The sequence below is a fragment of the Cyclopterus lumpus genome, chromosome 22, assembly GCF_009769545.1.
Source record: "Cyclopterus lumpus isolate fCycLum1 chromosome 22, fCycLum1.pri, whole genome shotgun sequence".
Classification (NCBI taxonomy): domain Eukaryota; kingdom Metazoa; phylum Chordata; class Actinopteri; order Perciformes; family Cyclopteridae; genus Cyclopterus; species Cyclopterus lumpus.
In genome coordinates, this window is record NC_046987.1 from 14850342 (window position 1) to 14873563 (window position 23222).

The 23222-nt window shown below is 42.0% G+C and overlaps 1 protein-coding gene across 5 annotated transcripts in view; it reads left to right on the forward strand.

Moving 5' to 3' along the window:
- The window catches only part of dph6 (diphthamine biosynthesis 6), a 54100-nt gene that overhangs the window by 15606 nt on the left and 15272 nt on the right, over positions 1–23222 (forward strand). For 3 of the 5 annotated variants that reach the window (XR_004611884.1, XM_034563356.1, XM_034563358.1), the window contains 7 exons: positions 6969–7030; positions 7465–7559; positions 7700–7793; positions 9629–9779; positions 10179–10304; positions 11879–12008; positions 12161–12335. Coding sequence is in view for 2 of the 5 variants with exons in the window: in XM_034563356.1 (XP_034419247.1) it covers positions 6969–7030; positions 7465–7559; positions 7700–7793; positions 9629–9779; positions 10179–10304; positions 11879–12008; positions 12161–12335 (833 nt within the window). In the remaining 3 variants the exon portion in view is untranslated. Of the gene's footprint in view, positions 1–6968; positions 7031–7464; positions 7560–7699; positions 7794–8439; positions 8520–9628; positions 9780–10178; positions 10305–11878; positions 12009–12160; positions 12336–23222 lie in introns of those variants that run through there. The other 2 variants (XR_004611885.1, XR_004611886.1) reach the window with 2 other exon arrangements.

Genomic DNA, 23222 nt, shown 5'->3' on the forward strand with positions numbered 1-23222 from the left:
TCAGAGATAGAAGGGACAGAATTTGGATAAGTGAGTGATAGGAGGAGGAGAAAGGGAGGTGTAACCAGAGAGAAAACAAGAGACAAGCAGAGTAATGCCCTAATCATTAATCTGTGGCTTAGCAGCTGTGTTGAGACTTGTGCCAGCGGCGCAGGCATTGAAGCAGAGAACAATATGAAAAGATAAGAAGCACAGAGGGAGGAGGCGTGATGGAAGTGCGCAGCGGTGTTGGGTGGGAGGGGGGAGGAAGGAGGAAGGGTTGGCAGTTGAGAAATAATCACAGGTGATTGCCCCTCACATTAATGCAAGCTGTCAATAAGCGACGCACGGCCCCATTGTGTAAGAGAAACGCGGCATTCTCTGCTTATGCATAGCTTGGAATACATGGTCCGTGAAGCGAAGATTAAAATCTCTCATTTACGTTTTTCAACTGCTTCAGCACTGGGGGAAGAGGTTAATGTGGTATCACCTGCTCTCTACCTGCCTGTTTTGGAGCCGGAGGACAGGAATATCAGATTACTGGAGTTAAAGAAAAGTTGTCTTTTTCTTCTCTCTGGTACATGACGTTAAGAATCCTATACCTGTATCTCCTTGACAGTGCAGCCGGATCCCTTTTGACGGTGCCAGTGATAAATTATGATTATGGCTACAAATGGTTCTTTTTACTCTCAAACTACTCATGGCGATAGATCATCATGTAGACACTGTTTACGTGCTGTTAAGTGCTTGTTGTCACCTTTGGTAGCAATCAGTCGAAAAGGGGTCCGCGGCTGACTGATGACCCGGAAAGCTGAGAGAGTGTTCAAGATATTCTGCATGTCTTTCAACGCTCCTCGAATAACCTCTAATGGAATGCACTTGTCATACCATTTATCTTTGGTACTTTATTTTACTTCTCGTTTTTAATGGTCTCATGATAATGGACTTTTTGGTAATGAATAATATGATTTGACAGATGCCTGTCAGAGCAGTGATGATGTCAGAATCTGTGGGATTCTGCTGGATAATTATTGTTTACCAGACACAATGCAACCAGATAAGTCTGCATTTTATATTAGTTGATCAATCAAAATCCCAAATTACCCTTCTACCATAACATATATATAAAGGAAAACCACACCCTTAAGACCTCAGTCACCTTGTAACCCAGCTACCTCTGCCAAGCCCTCTACTCTAAACACAACTTTGTCTAAAAGCAAATTCTCAACATTTTTTGGAAGATCATAATTAGAAAGGAAAATCACCTCGGGTGCCTTGAGTGTGTATCTGGGCCTCCCACTGTAGGTGTTTGTGTGAGTATGTGTGCATGTGTGTTTTGGCTACAGGTAAAAAGGAAAGATCTTATCACCCTGACTCCTCACCTGTCCTGAGGCAGTGGTAATTAGAAAGGAGAGAATTGAATAGGGGTGCAAGCGCCCAAGGCATTTTAGGCTGCACTCACATAATTGCAGCTTTGGTGGGAGCAGGTCTGAGCAGTGAGGTGTGCTGTTTAGGGGAGATTGGGTGACAAAGGGCGTACCTGGTGGCCTTTGGTGTGTGCGTGTGTGCGTGTGTGTGTGCGTGTGTGCGTGTGTGTGTGCGTGTGTGCGTGCGTGCGTGCGTGTGTGCGTGCGTGTGCGTGTGCGTGTCTGCAAGAGAAAGAGATTTAGAAGGATTTACTGGTGCAGACCTCATGAGGAGAATATTTTTTTAAAGGGCATAGGTTAAGTCTGCCTCTGAACTGACATCCAAAACGGCTTATGATAGATATTCTTTAGTAGTATGAAATGGAGTTTGGTCAGCCCTGAATAGTGAGAAGTCAATCAAGATTAATATTCCTTCATTAGGCACTCAGAAAGACAGGTAGAAATTAGCAGTGAATGGATAAAAAAGGGGAAAAAAGTACTTTCTTTCTTAAGGAAGGATATATTCCTTGATGACAAATCCCTGCAGAGAAAAGACAGCTGTCCAAATGCAGGATGATCCTCTAAGTGAATTCTCTGGAAGTGTTCATTTGCGTGCTGATGGCAGCCTAAAATCATAAAAGAGAAAAAGAGGATTTTAGTCTTTGAAGATGCCAAATTGCATGTAGTGAAGTAAGTTCAACTATCTGAGTCTAAGCCTATGAATGTCAGAAATGGCTTCTAATTAGCAGAAAAGGCATTTCTCTCAAAGGGGAATGCATATTTTTGTTTGGAAACTGTCTCTTTATAATGCAATATCTCTTGCGCTAACTGTGGTAATTGGCCATTCCAAAAGCTAGTATTAAATATTCATGGAATTAGTTAATTGATTGATTAGTGCAGGTGTATAAGAGGGCACAGGTTCAGTAGTTAATTGGTCCTCAGCTACAAAGATAATTGCATTGTATGAAATCAAGGTCTATCTGCCAGAAAACCTTTTATCACTGCATGATCTTTTACCCTTCACACGAACATAGCCTTTGTGCTATGAAGGTAATTTATTTCAGAAATTTGCTTTCATCCCCTTAAAGACATTGAATATAATTTAATATTTACTTAAAAGACCATTCATGTTCAAAGACATTGAAAGCGGTGGATTGGCAATTTAGATTTTGGTTATACTAACGATAACTTTAAAACAATGCAAATTACAATCAGTTTTTTCAATTACCTATCGTATGTTTAGGAATAGTGCCAAGATATTATTATTATTTTTTTAAGGAAACGATACCATGCAGGCTTCACGGTGATGTAGTGGCTAGCACTGTTGCCTCACAGCAAGAGGGCCCCGGGTTGGCAACGTGGGTTCCCTCCAGGTTCTCCGGCTTCCTCCCACAGTCCAAAGACATGCAGCTCAGGTTAATTGGGCTCTAAATCGCCCATAGGTGTGAATGTGAGCGTGAATGGTTGTCTGTCTATATGTGCCCGGTGGTAGCCTGGCAACCTGTTCAGGGTGAACCCTGCATTCGCCTAATGACGGTGCCCCGTGACCCTAAATAGGATAAGTGCTTTGGAAAATGGACGGATGGATGGATACCATGCAGAAGATATTTTTGCATGATGGTCAGACAGTCTATTAGTAGCCTCTGCAAAAAGTGGATTGACGTGTGCTGTCGCAGCTTCAGGCCCATCCGATACATTTCAGGAGGTTTTAAGTCAGGTGCAGTGAATGACAGACTTGCGGTTTCTTATTTTAGGTTATTAGTTTGAGAGGGGTTACATGTTCAGCGTCTTGCTAAGGGTTGAGTTCAGTAGCTTTCTACAAAGTCAGATCATAAAAACACTTTTTAAATATTTTTTTATACCTACCTACCCAATACGATACGGTAAGCGACGACAACGATGTGCTGCACTCCTCTCCCCCAACGCTCTCTAGTGGAGACATCCTCCAGCCGTAGTCGGGTTCTGGTGTTTTGAGGGAGTGACTAGAGGGTGACCTGGAGGGAGGGGGTGGAATATTGTTGCTTGGATACTTTCAGCTTACTCTCACTGGTTTCTCCAAAGATGCCTAACCCAGCTTTAAGTACCTGCACAACCATTTGACCTGGGTGTCCTGTTCGCCCACTGTGATTGCGATCTTTACTTGCCAGTTCAAGCAAATTGATGTTCTTGACAAGTTCGACCAATTAGTTTAAATGTGATTGTTTCATTTTTTTTTTTTAAACCACCTGTTCTGTAAAGATTCCTACTACTAAATAAAGGATTTATTCATTTGCAATTATGTGAGGGTTAAGTTCTGTATGGTTGTAAGTACTTCCAGTTTCTCCTTTTTGATTGGTGGAACTGAAAGGATTTCATCTTAATGCGATTGCTTCACAATTCATGCTGCCTATTATTCTGCTCACAGAAGCTGAATTTCAGATAAGAGCCTGACAAATTTCACATATAACCGTAATCTTATCATCCTTTGTACGGTGCCGCCTCCCTCTCCTCCTTTCTTCCTCTCTGTTCTTCATTTCTCTCTCTTGCGAAGATTAGGTGATAGTGAGCAGCTATTGTTTTGGCGGGGGTCTTTGAGTGTGTTGTTTAAAGGCTGATGCAGCTCACCTGTGAGGGAGGAGATGCTTATTTCATCCATTTAAAGGCTAAAATGTTACACATCATGAATCCAATTTTCTCTGCCTTTTCTCTCTGAAGGTAGGGATTAAAGCTGAGCTGTCAGCTCGCACGATCTGAAGACAGCCTTGCGTTCAGCTCAGCTCAAACACTATCTAGAATCTCCCGGCTTTTAATTTAGCATTAGGGTCAGTAAGCAAAATCACAAGCAGTTTTAATTAAATAGGCAACTCACTGCTGTGGGTTTACATGAATCAACCTCCTCAAGGTGGGTAGAGGCCAATCATGATCGTTAAAAAGAATTAGTGCAAAAGTGTGCTCTGGAAATAATTGCCATTGACTTCTTTAAGAGTAGTGAGAGCAGCATGTTCTATTGAGTTCAGAAGAAGAATACATTTTTCTTTTTATTTGAAAGCTTTGACTTTTGGTCCAAAAGGAATTTCTAAGCAGAATCAAAGGATTTTCCAGATTCCACCTGTTATTGTATGCGCTCTGCAATAGGATTAATTACTATTGTGTCTCATATTATTCTGCATAACGTTTTTAACATCGGTTTTTCGTACTGTTAATATAAAAACTAACAAAGCCAAAATGGCTCTTGGTTTACTTTTTTATTCCTGGCTAATTTCAAGGCCCTAAATGCCAACAAGGTTTTTGAAATATGCTCTCCCTCATTACTGCGCTCCCTGGTTTTAAAGTTCACTGCTTTTAATTTGAGTTTTATAGGATAATATGAGGTAAAAAGCCTTTTTAGAGGAGAGCCATTTCTCTCAGTCTCTCTTAGGGAAGCTCCTCTCTCTCCAAAGTGCAGTCTTGCTGTCTCTGGTGGCAGACTAATGGCAGCTTCTAGTGGGCTTATTTGGGTTTAATGTGGCATAATGAGGTTAGGTAATTGGGTTTAGGTCAAGTTGTAAAACAGGTTCAGAGGAGACAGAGATGTGAAGATCATGTAAATGAGTGGTGTTGGATCGCTGAAGGCTCACACCAGTGGCTACTCAAAGACTTCTCGAAGCATGTACTGTACAAGTGCAAGTTTATTCCACCTATCCTCATTTCCAAATGGTTTCAGGAACCTGAAGTCAGTCAGGGACATCAATTAAGAAAACTCATACAAGTGCTAAGTGGTCTTGGGAGAAATGCCATCTTTGTAGCATTTCATCACTCACTCCAGTCTTCCTAGATTTCCATCGTCCCCTCGTAAATATCATATCAAGTATCATATATTATTTAAGAGCAGGGAAGTTAATGAACGTATTGAAAAAAGTAGCATACCCTCAGCAATTTGGAGCCAATTATTAAAATTTGTTAAAAGGCATGACTAATTAAAGAGGATATTTAAATGGGATTGAATTTTAATGCTTTTTTTCTTCTTCCTCCTTCCTTATTACCTTTGTGGCAGAGTTAAGATGAGAGGATGTTGAGATTAGATATTCTCACACTAATTAAGTCCACAGATCCCCTGGGAAGAGACTAAGGGCCTGCTCATTCTCTCCTTCCACACTCTTTCTACCCTCCCTCCGCTGTGGCCCTCTGTCTCTCCCCCGAAGAAGAAGAGACACAGCTGGGATTAAGATGAACCCAGGATGGGATGCCACGTCCTTCCTTCACGTCCTCTCACCCTTTCCTCTTGTCTCCCATCCATTGCTCCGCATGGGGCCCACGGATGACACATTAACCTTTGAGGTTGTCAGGCTATGAGAGAGGAGAGATTCTCACTTTACGATTAACTTTGTTCCTTTAATTAAACACATGAACGTGCCGATGAACGGGACCATATGATGCCTCGGAAATAGGGGAGCTATGGATTTTCTGAGAAATTATGAGGAACAAAAAATGTATCGCGATGGCATTACTGTCACAACTGCGCGTCACTCCATGGAGGTCATCGGTAACTCGATAATGATTATGTCAATCAATTAAGAGGCATCCACATAAAAAGGAAATTCTTTGGAGAATATAGAAAGACCTTGTCAGTGACCGTTAACATGTAATTGTCGGGTTCCAGTCATTTTGTCCCTTTTTAAAAAAAATTTTTTTTTACAGTGGCCGGAGCATATAACGACATGGTTTGGAATTTCGCACTTTACAGTCATGTCCTGTTATGTTTTCTATTCTTTGTAGAAAGCACCTGGTACTCTGGGCTTTTGTTTTTTTGTCGGAACAGTGAAGAATGTACAGTAGGGAAACGCAGGCTTCACTTTCCTTGTGAAAGGAGTTGTTTACAGGGTGAGATGGAGTTTAGCGTGGCGGCTTCTGAAAGACAAAATCAGGATTTAGTGTCACGAAGGAGTAAAGCCCGACAATGCTCAACAGGCTGAGTAAAGGGTTTCCTGTTTAAGACCACCTTTTTATTCCTGCTAATATGTACATAAGCTCCAGTCTAGATCCGGATATCTTGTTAAAAGTGCAGCTGGGTATGGCAATGGATGTTTTTATTTTGTACTTGGTTGGTTACTTGTATTTATAGAGTATTCATACAAAGCACTCCAACCTTCCTTCCCCTCCTTCTTTTCTCTCCCGTGCCTGTGAGTCACTTCCATGCACAATTTCAGGGGAAGGGGAGTGAAAAAGGCAAATAAACAAGATCCCTTTCCAGAGTTTACATTCTCAAAGGGAACTAGATGAGAGGGCGGCGGGCAAGTGGGCATGGGGGGTCTGCGGCCAGCAATTGAAAACTGTTGCCCTTACCCGGAGAGATCTGTGTACACTACTTGCAAAGTCAAACAAATAGATCCAGGGTGCAGGTTTACGTGTGTGTGCGTGTGTGTTTGTGCGTCTGCCCGTAAACCTCCCTGCCTGTCATCTTCAATCACTGTTCACCGATCAGACCTCTCTCTCTCTCTCTCTCTCTCTCTCTTTCTCCACACGTGTGTCCGTGTGAAATTGTGTTTTTGTATGTATTTCTGTCTTTGTGCATCGCTGTGTGTATGTTTGGATGTCTCCTGTGTGCTTTTCTCACATGGTTGCCAGGCCTGGATCCAGAGAAGCACTTAGGAAAACCTCTGGCGGACATGGAGCCCTATCTGAAACAGGTCACAGACTGAAACTCTTCCACACACGTTACACTCTTGACTGCAGTACTTTCCTGTATTTCTATATCTACTGTACGTCATTTGGTCACAGTCAGGTTAGCTGATATATATTTTACTTGCATTTTCAGTCTATGAATGATTGTATTCTTAGGGCTCTGCTTTCTGTGCCTATTGTTAGAAAAGTACCCTGAATTTTCCAGGCACATCAATCATATTCTAGTACAATTTCAGTTTTTTACCAAAATGTTTGAAATATTTGTTTTTCTTTTGAATTGGTGTCAAAGGTAATACACTTCTAATTTGAACATGAAGATACTTTCAAATTACTTGTTGGTTATTTCTAGACTATTCATTTATATTAAAAGTTACATTATGAACATTTAGTGGAAAGTGACAAAATATTTTTAATACGGTGTTTTGCTTTCACTGATCAGCTCTCCCAGAAGTATGGAGTTCATATTTGTGGAGAAGGAGGTGAATATGAAACCTTCACCCTTGATTGCCCCCTATTCAAAAAGAAGATGGTCATGTGAGTGAGGCAATATACATTTACAATAATGTGTCTGTATTATGGTGACACTATTTGACTGTCTAATGTTTGGACGTTTTGTTGTTGCCAACACTATTGTATTATAAACACTATATTATTTTTCTCGTGTGTGTGTTCAGTGATGCAGCGGAGACGGTGATCCACTCCGCAGATGCCTTTGCTCCAGTTGGCTACCTAAACTTCACCGCGATACACACAGAGAACAAGGATGCCGTGAGTCAAATCTCTAAAGGAATCCATGAGTATAACTTGTTCAATGCTGTATCAATAATTTCACAACAAAAGTTTGAGTCACCTTGGGGTTAATTACTTCAAAACCACTATGAGGGCAAAACAAACACAAGAACAAAACCTTTTGGTGTCTGATAACTTTGTCGAGCAGAAGAGAAACACAGCACTCTAGGGCAGGGTTCAGATCACCCTCCAGAGGGCCTCTCTCTTTCGCACACTCTTGCTCTCGGTGTCTCCCTTCATCCCTCGCTCTCTCTCCTCTAGCCCCACATGGCCTACTTTGACGTCTGCAATATTCACTGCAGCCTGAAACTAGGCCCAGCTTAATAAACATGTCTGCTCACATTAAGGCGCTTTGCATTCAGGTAGCTGGCTAAGCGGACACAGGCGGGGGTTGTGGGGGGCATTAGGAATTGGATTTTGGTATATGAGAAGGGGCTGAATGGGGGTGCACAGACTAGACGGGTGACAATTCGTAACGTTTTACTTTCTCTGCAAGAACAGACAACTTTATAATAATCCTTAAATTATTGTCAGTGATGGAGACATTGATCTCAGTTAATTACTCTGGTTGGAGCTGTCTGGTTGAATAGGACACCTACTAATTATTGCGTTTTCCTGGAGACAGGAAGTGCATGCCATTGTATTTGGTTCTATAAGGGCTACACTGAGGGATGCTCCTCGCCCGTGGCACCACATGTCTCCAGGGTAAGGCATGTGCTTTGCTCGTGCGTTTCTTTGCACATCACACACTAATATTTACATTTGATAATGTGTTTGTTGGTTTGCGTTCGTGTTTGTAGCCTTGTGCGTGTGTGTGTGTCTGCATGTTGGTTGGGGGCTGGGACTGTTATGGACAGAAAACATACCCCCATCCCACAACTGCTGTGACCCTGCAGCCTCACTCCCTACAGCTATATATTGTTTTCGCTCCCCGCGCCGCTGCTCCCACCCCCATCACACAAACACACACGTGCACACACGCTCCCCCAGCCCCTGTAGCCCCCCCTAGGTTGCTGGGGGAAGAGCAGGGAGATCCAGGGCCTGCAAGGGGAGGGAAAGGGAAAAGGAAGGGGGGTGGCAACCAGGGGAGAACCTGCCCTGGTTCAGCCTTCTGAAGCTCTTCTCGTCAGGGTGACAGATCTGCGGTGACACTAGCACTAGAGGAAACTGCACCGGGCTCAGGGGGTGGGGATGGACCACCATCATTTGCCCTGCGTTAATGCTAGTCAAGCTATTTTTCATGCTGGCCAGGAGAGAGGGGCTGAAGTATAATTAATTTGATTATCATATGGCCTAATGCAGTTGACAGCAGATGAGGGGGGTGAATGAGTGTTCGGCAGGGTGAGGGGGGGGCGTTGAGGAAATATGAAATATGTATTCAAATGTGTAACGCCCCAGCATGATTTGGCAGGTAATATGTATGTGTTAGAGAATGGTAATGATTTGTTATTTAAAGAAGTAGCAGGGAAAGTATAAGTAAACAGAAGGAAGAGACTGGTGAAATCCAAAACATGTCTCACCCATCCAGTCATGAGTTTTGACTGACAGCCAGCATGATTGAATCTACAGTATCAGAAAACACCACTCCCTATTCGCCTGAACCACGAATATGTTAGCATGTTGTTTCATATTCATTCACCTTGAAGTTATGTGTCTGGGCCCCTGTCATGAAAGACTGACACACACACAGCCCGCTTGGTGGGGAATTTGAAAAGGTTGGCTAATTATACAGCGTTTTGTCTGTCTTTGCAAAAGGCTCAGCTCACTTTGGTGGGCGTTTGGCCTGATGTATTCCCTGTGGTGCTTTATTGCAGGATGTGGTGGCGAGAGCTTTGCCCCATGGTAGTTGTCCTTGCCAGAACGCCATTGACAAGATGACTGAGGAGGTGGAATATGCTGATCAAGCTCAAGACAACCAGCAAGAATTTACATCAAATTGTGACCTTAGTTGTCAGCAGGGCCACGGTGAGATTCATTTTTGGTGAGACATGCATGTGCTGACATGCATGCTTATGTGTGTGTGTGTGTCAAATTATATTTGTGTGTGGTGTTTGCTCCCTGAATCTGTGTCATGCGGCCAGCATCATGATGCTAGTACATCTGTGTGAGTCTTTGACAATAAATGTCATTTTCTCTGTGTGTGTGACAATCTCTGAATAAATTTCTCCTACGACATTACTTCTCATACAGCATATGCCTCGGTTGTAAATGAAGACAAAAACTGAAATTACATACCTATTTTGTATGTTCTAAAAGTCTTGAAGGAGCATTTCTCAGCCTGGACCAACCATTTGTACTGCACAACATACATGTGAAAATCCCAACCAGCCAACCCTCTTTCTTTTCATGTATCCCTTCCTGCAGATCTCCTTCCGTCCTGCTCACCAAGAAGCTCCAAAGGCTATCAGTGGATCTCTGGCATCAACGGCCTTCAGTGCAAAGATCTCGGGATCCAGGGCCAGACATCGGCTGCTTTCAAACAGCTGCAAAGTAAGGGAAAGTGTGAGGGAGAGAACGCATTGAGCAACAGAGTGAACCGTTTTGAAGAACATGGTGTACCACTGCTGTGGACATGCTTTGAAATATCTCTACACTTGGATAAAATATGAGAGTCTACTAGAAAATTCCTTTTTGGCTCCCTTAAATCGCTGAAGAAAAGGGCATACAGAACGCCATTTGCAAGTAAACTAACCTTTAATAAGTAATGTTTTCTTCAATCACATAAAAAGTCCATCTTTGATGTGACCAAAAGAAGATGATACAGAATTCCTTTGTCCAGGGGTGTGTTTAAGCAGCTCAGTTAAACATGTTACAGTTAAACATATTGGGGTACTGTACTACGTGAGCCCCAGAAATCCTTTGGAGAGAATCATATGGGGAATATTTGTCCCTAGGGGTGTCTTTCTTTCTCCTTGCTGCGTTAGCGAAAGACTTACGAGGAGGAGGAGCTTGAGAAGTTGTTACTTCTTCAAAAGCGCTTGTCAACCCAGCAGGCAAAACCCTGTCTGTCAGAGACTCCGTCCGTCACAAGATTGGGATCACGAGTTGGCCACTAAACAAGGACAAGCATTTTTAAATTAACCCAACACACACACACACACACACACACACACACACACAGACTACAGTCATGTTGGGTGGGTTATCATTTTTTTGCCCTGCAGAATTTTAAAAGTGCACGCTTTTACACTGTACGATTCTTTTTTTTCTCTCTTGCTCTTTTTGTGATGGAGAAAGAGGAGCGAAAGATGAAAAGCATATTTAATGTTTATGGTGGTGCTCGGCTGAACAGCCTTCACAGTGCAGAGACAATATTAAACAAGTTAATATTTAATGAACAACCTCTTTGTATGAGGGTGAAGTAGTCTGAGACGCTGGTGTTGGCAAAGGAAAAACAAACTTGAAGCTCTTTCAAATGATTGTAGGGTGAACGGCTTTGCTTTGAGCCCGCGTGCCTGTGTTTGCATCCAAAGCCTACGATATGCACACACACTGCTCTTTATAGAAAGGGACAAATACCATTACTACTTAAATGCAGTTTCAATGGATTTATATGTCAGGGGAAAAAAAACTTCTATCCACCTGACTGACTTTATGGAAAGTTGTAAGCCTGACATGTTGACACAAGCAAATGCCTGTACACTGACTTAGACTCCATGAGTATTTATTTGTCACTGGCAAGGTTGCCTGTTGTATTGGGAACAGATACAACTCATAACTTCCTCAAAACCAAATGTCAAAAGAAATACTGGAAATAGAATAAGTGTATAGAGGTAAACCAAAAACAACTTGCACAGAAATGATGACCTGTTATAAATATGGCTATACACGGGCCACATGCGGCACTTCTTTTTGGTCACAAGCTTACAATTTTACTTTTATATTGTGTTTTATTTGGAGGATACTGCTACTGTATATGCCACTTATACTATGTGGTACACAAAATATGCACTAGTTAGCTTTGCCAAGATGGGAGTAAGTGTGTTGTAGGTCAGGTTATGTGACTAAATGTATGATATGCTACGTTCAAGTTATTTACAGTACAATGCGTTGTCTGTGTCCAGGTGAGTTGGACAGCAGAGGCTGGAAGATGCAGGACATCATCCTTATTCATCTGTATGTGAGGTCCATGGAAGACTATGTTCCTCTCAACGAGGTCTATAAGGAACACTTTGGCGTAAACCCTCCAGCAAGGTAAAGGGGCCGACACACAGACAGACCTTTCCCACTGTTGTAAAGAACATTTACATTCATTCCAAATACATGTGCTTCTCTTCAGCAGCGCTATTCTCAATTCAAGTTATTGTTGTCGCATTCATTCAACGTTTCCTCTCTTCTCCTTGCAGGGTGTGTGTTCAGGCTCCTCTACCTGCCAGCCAGCTGCTGCAGATGGACTGCCTGCTCCATGACTGGCCCGAGCCCCTGGAGGAGGGCTGCTTCCACCAGAGGGAAGCCATGCATGTCCAGAGCCTGTCCCACTGGGCCCCAGCCAACATCGGACCCTACAGTCAGGCCCTCAGGGTAAGGCTCCAAAGTCCACAACAGGGGGGTGCTGGTGGTGGGTAAGAGTGCTGACAGTTCATCAGACTAATTATAAACTAAACTTTTAATAGATGATCAATTATTCAGCTAAAGATTTCAGCATAACGGTCTCGTCAAATAGAGTGCTTTGCAGGCCACCCAGTTATCTACATACATTTATTAATTTCTGTTGATTTTGTTTTTTCGCGTAACTTCTTTGGCTACTAATTGCAAATGATTGTGAAACTGAATCCACTGAATCCCTTGATCCTTGTCTGGGGGGGCCGAGCCAGCAACCATAAATATTGTTTTCTTTTTGCGTCATGTTTAGCAAAGTAATTTAAAGTATCACTTTATACTTGAGGTGAGTAATAGATCAATGGCGGACTACCAAGGATTACTTGGATGAATGAGGAATCTTGCCGCTGACTCTTATGATGTTTTGATTGTGTCTCCGATTACATGCAGTACACTGTGTTTGTCTCCGTTGTCTCTGTTTATGTATTGCTGCATGCGTGCAGATGCATGTGATTGTTGTTACGTGTGATAGTTTGTTCTCATTACTACTTTTATGTATACTCGTAAATATGTATGCCTATTATCGTGGGCAGTGTGTATCCATTTTTGCACTTGTTTGTAAAGCTACGAATACGACTTCTTTCATATTGTTTCCAACCCAGGAAGAATGTCGAATTCAAAGGCAGAGCAGAGGAAGTGTGGGCCGTGGTTGCACGGTCGGCTTGGTGTTTTGTTTACCCAGTGTGTATTATATGGGATTACACTTGTCAAGGTACTGTCAACAAGGATAGTGTCCATCTCCTCCACACTGTCCTTGATCCTGCAGCCGTACCCGTCTATGAGTGAGAACATGTGTGGATTAGCCATTCATTGAGAGCTTGACGGCATATCTCACCAGTGTGTCACTGAAGCTCAGAGGTTTGGATTCCGGAGATGTAACCTACAGAATCCGGTTTGCTTTTAACGTGATTTCCTCAATGGAGTCTCATTGAGACATGAAATTGAAGTCAGCTGTAGGCATGTGCGGTTGCCTCTGGAAAACAGCCTGATCTCTCATACCTCTAATGATCATGCATATCCAAAGCAATTTGAGAAAACAATGAGAGGAGTTTGCTTGCACAAAGCCTCACACGACCCCTGCGTCGCCTCTCAGTGTGTCTGCTCCTCTTCCACGCTACAATGACTTAATTTGATCAAAAATGTATTAACAACTCTTCAGTACAGCTAGAGATTTTTACATATTGATACAATTACCCCCTTGCTGTGAGCAAGCACGCTGTGCCACCCCTCCTCTCACCAGTACGTTGACTCCATCTTAATGACAATTTTCCTTGGTGACTGTTACCGTGTGACACCATGGTGACAGTGCTCTGGCAACAACAGAGGCAGAAAAGCTGCTGTCTGAGACCAAATAACCGGGAGCCCTCCACATTCACTGTCTGTGGAAAAGAATTAGTAATTAAAAGAAGGATCTGGCTCTACACGGGGGTTTGAAGGGGGGGGGCTGAACTTGAAATGATTAAAGGATGAATTTGTGATCTTAATTATGTCCAGAGAATGTAATCAGTTTTGTGCAGCAGAGGTGTTTTTGTGATGAGCTCTTCGAAGGGGCAACGACTTAATAGAGGAACAAAATGAATAATTAAGATTCACCTTGATGAATAATTGTGAATAAGTGTAAACTTTCTTTTTGGTTATATTAACAACGTGTATATAGTTGTGCTAACCATATGAATGTGCTTCAAATAGGGCGATAATTGGCACCAGTTTATTCTTTTGACAAGTGTCTAGTGGTTTGAGAGACAGCACATGGCTACTGACAGACCATGCACTCTGCACCGTGCAGGATGGGATTACAGTCGGTTTCCACATTGAAAGGGTGGGTCTGGTAGAGGTAGAGTGGGACGGCATTCAGGATTGGCATGTGATGGATGCTGGACCTTCAGACGCCATCCATCTATTCATCTATCTGCCTGGCTTGTCAAATCGCTCAGCTTCAGCTCTCGGGAATGGCAAGCTGTGACTGACTGTCGACTTGGCCTGGCAAGCTGACAGATTCAGATCTGACTTGATTTAAAGAATTAGTTAACCTTTATGATGTCAAAGCTGCGGGCCTCTTTGTGTATTGTATGTTAATGTATGATATACCGGTAGTTTAGGTAAAAGCCGCAAGCTATCGAGACGAGAACAGTGTTTTTAATGTATGCTTTGTTTTTACACAGTTTCATATTGTTCCATTTATGATTGACACGTGTTTAGAGGTTGTATTCACCATATCGTGTTTTCATGTAGTATATCATTTGTGAGTGCAGCAGTATCAAAGCTTTTGCCACTGTTTTTTTGTTTTGCTGTCTTATTTCTCAGAGATCTAATGCATATTTTGCCTTAATTTGTTCAGACACAATTTGCATAATCTAATTAAGATGGAACACTGTTGTAATACATCGATCTATTTATTGAAAACAAAAGATGCTCTCAGACATCCAGTATTTCTTTTGCAAAATACCAAAACAAATTCTCTCATTACAACAAAAGCCAAGTAATGGCATGCTTTTGTTATTAATGCATTTTCTGTCGGTTGTTTCTTAAAAGGAGCTTTTAAACAATTGCATTGCATTAAGATAATAGCAGGAAAAAAATAATGGATTTCTTAAGCCAGCAATGGTCCACATTTTTACACAGAACTCCATTTGTACAGACAATTGCATCATATGAGTGGCCCGATGGAAACAACTTTGACCTGTCATTTACTAAAGTCAGAGGTAACATCAGGAGTCTCAAACGGCAGGACATTTTCCACATCTATTTTAGATTAATTCTTCCTGTTCCATCACAGTCCCTTTGGAGCCACATTTACACAGGCAAACACAATAGCCCAACCAGGTCTGAATAGGAGGACTATCGGTTGAATGGCTGTTAAACATCTCCTCTTTCCTGTTAAGGTAAGTGGCTCACCCCTGGGATATTTGCTAGGAAATTATACTCACTGATCAGATTCTGCGGGGTGTGCTTTGGGAGCTAACTGCTCTAGCCTCAGGTTGCTGGTGAACACTAACCCCTTGCCTCATTCCCATAATTGTGAGTGACAGTCAATAATGTGGAAGACCGTCTTGCACAAGCCGGCGATAGGATTTGCATTGGATTTTGAAAATTGTCAAAGTGGACTGTGAGGCATCAGGAGGGAAGTGGATCTGACGCTGCCAATTAGCGTCAAAGGGAGGAGTGTACTGTGGGTGGTGGTAGAATTTGAATAATCTCCTTTAAGGAGACTTAATGTCTAAAAACAATGAGCTGAACTTTGTCTGACACTTGATGATAAGTTCGGAGGTCAGGCTGAGTCATATTGAGGTCGGGCCACCTATGTAGAACCAGACTAAAAGAATAGAGCATAGTTAGAAGTTTCTTACTGCTTGTTTTGGAGAGTATTATATATTACTTTAAGGACTTACTAAGATAATTGACAGCAGAGAGTATAAGATAGAAGATGGGCTTGAAGATGGATGCAAACATACTTTGTGGTTACGTGGTCACATGAATGTTTAACCTATTAATCTATCTGTGTTTTAAAAGAAACATACAGGTATGTTGCAGTGATTTCTATAAAAAAGGAAGTAGGATTTTGTGATATAGCAGCACTTGTTTATGGTGAACAATCAAAGGGCCGACAGATAAATATGAGCTTGTGTGGTGAGTGAGAAAGCAACGATTTTAGTAATGAATAACAGAAATTAAGCTAAGTGCTTTAGTTTTATGGTTTGTTGTTCTCAGTCAATGTTTCACTATTGTAAAAGAGTCAACATGCACATTTCAGCAGCACCCTCCTCCATCACTCAAACCCCCCACCCCAAACTTCCTTTACATCTCGAGACTGCATCTTCCTCAATTACCACAGAAGAGTAATTAGCCAAAAAAACAGTGTGTGTGTGTGCATCTGCGTTCAGGGAAGCATTCATGCAGCACAAACAGATTAATTAGGACATTTAACTTCATTTCTAATACAACAAAATTAATCCCATAAAATATGAGAGATCTCGGAGGAGGTGCTTGTCAGCATCTGACGCCTCTCCCCTGTTTGCCATAATCTATTAAAACCTTGCTTTTATCTCACCTCTCCACTGTCATACTTTATGGATTTTTTCATAAACACAGCCCATACTTCATAAATGTCTCAATTTTCTAGTCTATTAACATTACTTCAAAAGCACTTGATAAAAGAGGAGGGCATGCGTGAAATAATGCACCAATAATACGAAGCGCTGGAGGCTAGAACAGTAAGGGGCGGCTCGCTAGCGTGCACACGCAGACAATGCAAGGGATGTTATCAACTTTAATAAAGAACAAATGATCACTTCCAACCAGGGAGGAGGGGAGATGAGGAAGGGAGGAAGGGGTGGGACCAGAAGGGGAACAGTTGTCGAGTAATTGAGTCGATGAAAAATGAGGTCTTGAAGGCTCAGCGGTTTGAGCTGTCTTGAGATTGAACGCTTCTCAAAACTACGGTCTTCAGCACTTGTAGTTACTTGCTCCTAGTTGCAGTGGTGGATGTTAACACAGATTTGTTTTTTCTTTTCATTTCACTGAAGGCACAGGTAGAATAGGCCCGTTGTTTCCTTTCCTGAATGCCTGAATTGTGTGCAATGAGTTGAACCTTTTGTCTGGGGGAGAGTCAGAAAGGTTTTTTGACAGACAGTCGGGTTTCACCTCACAGCCTTTCCCCAGCGAGCATCGATTCAGTTCCTGTCTCTGTACAACACCTGAGTCTGTCTCTGTTGGCTTTACTCATCCTACCCAAACACTGGGGTCAACTGTCTTCATTTGAACTGGACACACACAAAACACACTGATCAAACCCAGTAAGACCATACTGCAGTGGCTTGTCGGCTGTATGCCCTGAGGCCAGGTCTTACACACACACACACACACACACACACACACACACACACACACACACACACACACACACACACACACCTGTGAGCTTTTTGTGAAAGGCCCTAGCTGTATCTCAAGGTAAACTGGTTTCACAGGTGACTCAATGTAACGCACACATGACTGACAGGACAGGTAAATACAGCCTTCAAGCTGCTTTGATTGACGTGCAAATACAAAAAGAGATGTAAGCGAAGTGGGCGATTGACCAAACGCGTTATCTTAAACATTCGTTGGCAAACGTTTGCTCGTGTGCAGGTTTGCATACTTTTACTCAAGACCGGGACTTCTTTCCCCCTCCACTCATATAGCTTCCCATCGGAAGATGTATATCTGCATTGACACATGGTCATGGCGCTGTCCTGGGACATTGTTAGAGCTATTGGATGGGGGTTGGGCACTTGTGCCTGTAAATGTGTAAACATATATGAGAGGTCATATCAGACTGCGTTTTTAATCTGATGAGGGGCAGTTTTATGGGAAGTGGTTCACGACAGAGGAGGTAATTATGTTCCTCCCCAATCCTATCCCACACGGCCCACAGCTCCCCACTTCCCTCCCGCTGTGACCGCGTAGAGGCTGACCTGCCATCGCAGTGGTCATTTTCAGGAGTCAGTGCATTCTTTAATACATTATCCTGTGCCGCTGCAGCTGCAGCAGCACCACGTAGGGACAGACTGGTATCAGCTTGTACCAGGCGAGGACAGGGGAAGGACTGGATCTGTCAGAGTGCATCGACTCTCACGCGGACGCGTACGCCGGAGCTGTGCTTCCACCCCGGCCCCTGCCACACTCCCACTCATTAATGGGCCCGGCCCTGACAACTGATCCTAATTGCCTTTGAACAGCTCTTCATGTATTATTGGTGCCTGACTGCCTTGGTTCATGTCAACAAGCCATGGGAAGCAAGGACAGGATAGCCACAGCCATCGTCCTTCTTCCTCTTTTACATACTGAATGATGCGAAGATACACCTCTACTAGATATGCATGTAAATATATACTGTATAAGTAAAGTGTGTACGTGCCCCACATAACCATCCTTAATCACCTGGGAAGCCTTCAGAGAACAGGTCTCTGGTGTCTCTAATGAATGGACAGCAGCCCCCCATCCGAATCTGTCACCTTTGCAGATTTTTTTTTATTTCTTCGAAGTATTAATGTAAATATTTTTGTGGCTACAGTATAGGAATATAATATACTAGACCATTTAATGGAATGTAGATGAATGTAATCAGTACTGATGTATGAATATAATTGTATTTGATAAATGGATCACTCTTTTATTTTGTTAATTTGAGACGACCACATGCTACACGAGTGTCTGTGCGTGTGTGTGCGCTTGTTGTCTTCCCACTTTGCCACTGCCGATGAGCAGTGGAGGGGCAAACGGTTCAGAGATATCAAGAAAGCATCTGAAAAGCGTCATATAAAAATCCCACCGCAGCAGATATATGCCAAGACATTTGCGCTGTTACAATTGCAATCACAAACACTCAGTCAAAACACATCATTATTTGTAGTCCCTTGTGTGAATTATTACCCCCATATCCAACTTTTTACTTCCCATTTTACCCCTCAATTTAAATACGGAAAAAGGAGAGATGCATTGGCTTGGCTTTTTATTTGTGGAATGAAATAACTGAATACCAAATGCATAGATAAAAAGCATAGCGCCATGTCCTGTCCACTCCCATCACTGTCTAAGAAAGGAGAGACGTATGACCATCCCATTACTATGGTAACTAGCCACTATATTCAGAGCTGCCCGGGTGTGTTTCTTCCCCCTGCAGTGACGAGAGGGCATAGCTGACAGGGCTTACACACACACACCAACACACACACACACACACACACACCACGCACACACACACACACACACACACACACACACACTGGAAGATGCTTCTTGTGAAACATACACGTGTGGCAAATACAGACAGAACAATACAGGAGGCATTTGCCACACACATACTAGCGTGGTGACATACAGGAACTAATAGGGAACAGCGTTGGGGAGAAATATTGCCCTCTAACTTTTTTACATTTCACTCATAGCCAACATCTTTTATCCAAAAAGAGTAACACAGAGCAACCTTCGAGGAATCTAGCTGTACGAACATGTGATTAAAACATATGAAAACAGGCACAATAAAAAAACTGAATTGCTTCATATTTTTGACGTATAGTTATCAGCCAAACAGAATTGAAGGAAATTGTCTTGTATTAATAGTGTTTTGTTAGCACATAATAAATGATATATAACAATAAGCCATGATTGATATGTTACCAACAAACACAGTGTTTGTAACACTGTTGTCACCGACCGAGACTGAGTGGCTTTTAGAGACGACTTGTTACTGCAGCAGACTCCCCTACTGACTGCTGTACAGCCCTGCACTGCCGCTTATTTTAGGATACTGCTATTATAGATGGTTTCTATAATTGTTAGGCTCGCCTATGTTTTTGCAATTCCATAAGTTGCACACATTAAAATTGGCAGTCAGCACCTCTGGTTGGAAATGATTATTACATCTGCATGCAATAGTGTGCGAGCATTGCCATTTTGTCTTCATGTATTAGTAAAAAAAAATTCCAGTACTACAGATGAGTCAGACAAGAGTTAGTGCTTGCACTCCATTTACTTTTGGACACTCGCTTCATAAAAAATTTCACATGGAGGCAATTCTTCTGAGTACTAACTTCTAACCGGGGTCATTCATTTTTCAAATGCCATTGTCATCAAAACACGCTTTAGTGAGGTAAAAACTGCTGCAGATGAATAATATACAGCCCCGTTTTTTTCTGCGGACATATCAGCATGTTTAATATATATTTATTATTGATATTATAGATTTATTATGTAAGGAGATGTCAGGCCCCGTAAGTCTGGGTAATATAATGTAGTTGCGATGCTCAGGGTAAGAGTTCAGTCAATATAATATAGAGTACACAATATTTTCCGCATGTCAACATTTATTGAGTAGAATTTGATGCTCTGACACAAATGTTAATATTTGCTCTATTTTTCAGTAGGGATATAGTTCATTTTCAGGACATTGTATTTTATCAGCTATAGTGAGAATTGTAATATCTATGGTGCACATTTACAGTAAAATAACATAAAAGCAATCATTTCTTCTTAGATTTTAATTTAATTTTTGTCTGTTATTTTAAAAGACACATTTGATTTTCCGTATTTGTTGATAAAAAAGAATATACAAAAACACTTAATAAAATTGCAATGAAAACCGTAAACAATTTGGAGAGTACTTTTTATAATTTCCCCCCAAATGTTGCTCTATCCATATTAATACTACTAATATTAATACATACTTTTTGAAAAAAAGTCAAAGTAAAACAATCTGAGAAGACTTGGACGCTGTCTAGCCAGCCTGTCCAAGGAGTGATTGTATGAACAGCATTGTAGATACTCCAGCTGCCTTTTTAATGCAGCCATACTGCCATCTGTTGAGAGCAGAAGGGACTACATCTCTTTGCTCTGCACTGCATTTCACCGTCTTGTTTCGTCTGTCTGTCTTTCTTTTTCTTTTCTTTTTTCCGTTTGTCTGCTGTCCATCTTGTACTTGTGAATACTGAACTACATGTAGTGTCCATTACAAGCTACAGAGTAGCAACAGGGCAGAGACGAAGAGGTGTGTGTGTGTGTGTGTGTTTAACTGGACGTTTTGAACGTGGATGCAGAGGACTTTTCTCTCTGGAACCAGCAGCTTCATGTTGTTGGTTGCAGGCTGGTTTGTTTTTGACACTCAAAATGTCTTATGCTGAATAGACATATCACACTGTGGTCCTATCCTTCATATCGTACACACACACCCTGTCACACACACACACAGACTTCACCACTTCTCATAGTTACGCTTTAATGGTTGTGCCATTTTGTGTTGACACAATTCTGTTGTGCCCAGGTTAGTTTAGTGCTTCCATTACCAGACTGGCCTTGAGAGATGGGGCTTCAAAAAGAGGAAAAATATGAAAAGACAGAAGAGACGAGGTGGTCACAGCTGGGAAGGGAGAAAGAACGGGGGTTGAGGGTTGCAGTTTCAGCATCATTCAATCAGACAACATGCCCCTCAGCTGAAACAGCGAGACCCTCCCCGATTCTCTCGAATTAGGGAGATTAGCGGGAAAGCGCATAATGCAGGATGATGGAATTTGTCATAATTTGCATTGTCCTGGAAAGATTCGGTTTGATAGAGCGATGCATGGAGGGGCTTGTCATATCCCACGGGCAGGTCATAGAGGAAGCTTGGCAGAAATGATTTTTGCGATATGTGCATCAGTCGTAAAAGCCTCAAAACCAATTTGTCAAAAAATATGAGGTCGGGACAGTTGAAGGCAGCAGGGCATTTTGCCTAACGCAGTGAAAAACCATGCCCCTCCATCACTCTTCATCCACAGCCCAGTTCTGGTGTGGCACAGTACTCAACAACTACAGACCATTTTATTACATCAGCTTTGAGGATTTAGGTTTTTATTTGATCTTATTTCTTAATTTGTACATAATTACCGCAACAGTCAATTTAGAACAAAACACAGAAGCCATGCCAAATTGTATCAAAATGTGTTTTATTTTGTGGTTAAAAAAAATATATGTATTTATTTATTTTGATTGTGGAAAGATGTATTTATTTATTTGTTTATTCATGCCTGTTGGCATTCTGATGTGTCTCCCTGAGCATCCAACAGTCAGGCTTCTCTGACCTTGGTTATAGTACTGAGCGGCAGCTCCTGACTACCACAAAGTTGACCAGAGCTGACATGACAGTGTTACTCTTCCACACTGCTCAGTGTCTATGGAGTGGGCATGTTGAGGGCAGACATACAGGCACAACAGAAAAATAAACATAGGCTTGGAGAAGGTGGGGGTTGGGAAAAGGCCAGTGTCACTGGCTTAGTCTGACCACACGTTGCCTAAACAATGGCTCATTATAGTTCTGTAATTTTTAGTGTACTTCTAAATGTGTCATCAATATAACCTTGTGTTTTGAACATAGGGTTTGTTTCCTGAAATAAATGTGCAGTTTTAGAACTGAGAGAATGCATTGAGAAAATGCCCCTTACTTGCACTCTTTCTCTTTGTGCACTTCATACGGCTATTTATGTCGCCGTTAAGTAACACTGATTTTGTGTGACAGTTGAGCATACAGGGGTTAGGCTCAAACTGGAGCACAAACAGGAAGAAAAAAATAAAGATAGTGGAAAGAAAAACAGGAGGGAAGAAGAAAAAAAAAAAGGCAAATATCTCCCTCCCCCTTCCCATGAAGCCTTGAATGAGAAGCTCAACATGGGGAGAGATTCTGTAGAGGCAAGAACGGTCGTGGTTCTCCTGAAAGGTTTGTATTTGTAGAAATGAGGTGTCAGAAGAGGCAGGATTTCCTCAGGGCGCAGCACAACATGAGCCCATCTCTTATCATTTCCCACTCCCAGACGTGATCTGCTTTGAATGCACTAATGCTGAAAGAGCCCCACAGACTTGAAGCCAGTTCAAGATGAAATCACAGCACACATCCCTGACAAACTGCCATCCACCACACAAGGATTAAACAGTCGTTGCAAATCAAATCCCCGCCAAAAAGCAGAAATAATATATGCGCTTAAATACAGAACTTCAACCCCTGTTTATTTTTTTATCCACACATTTTGAACTATTTTGAGCTATTTGCCAACCCTAAAATATTCAAGAAAAGAAGAAAATTACTAAAGAGTCAAGATAGAAATTTTGAAATTTGTGACATATTAAGAATGTTCCATAAGGGATTACAAGTGAACCAGAGAGCATAGCATTTAAAATAAATGATAGTTTATACATCAAATCAAGATTTGAATGGAAGATAAAATGTAAATGCCGCATCCTTGGTTTGCTTCTGGCCTGTATCTACTCAACCATGTCAAACTCCTTTCACATTTTATCTATATT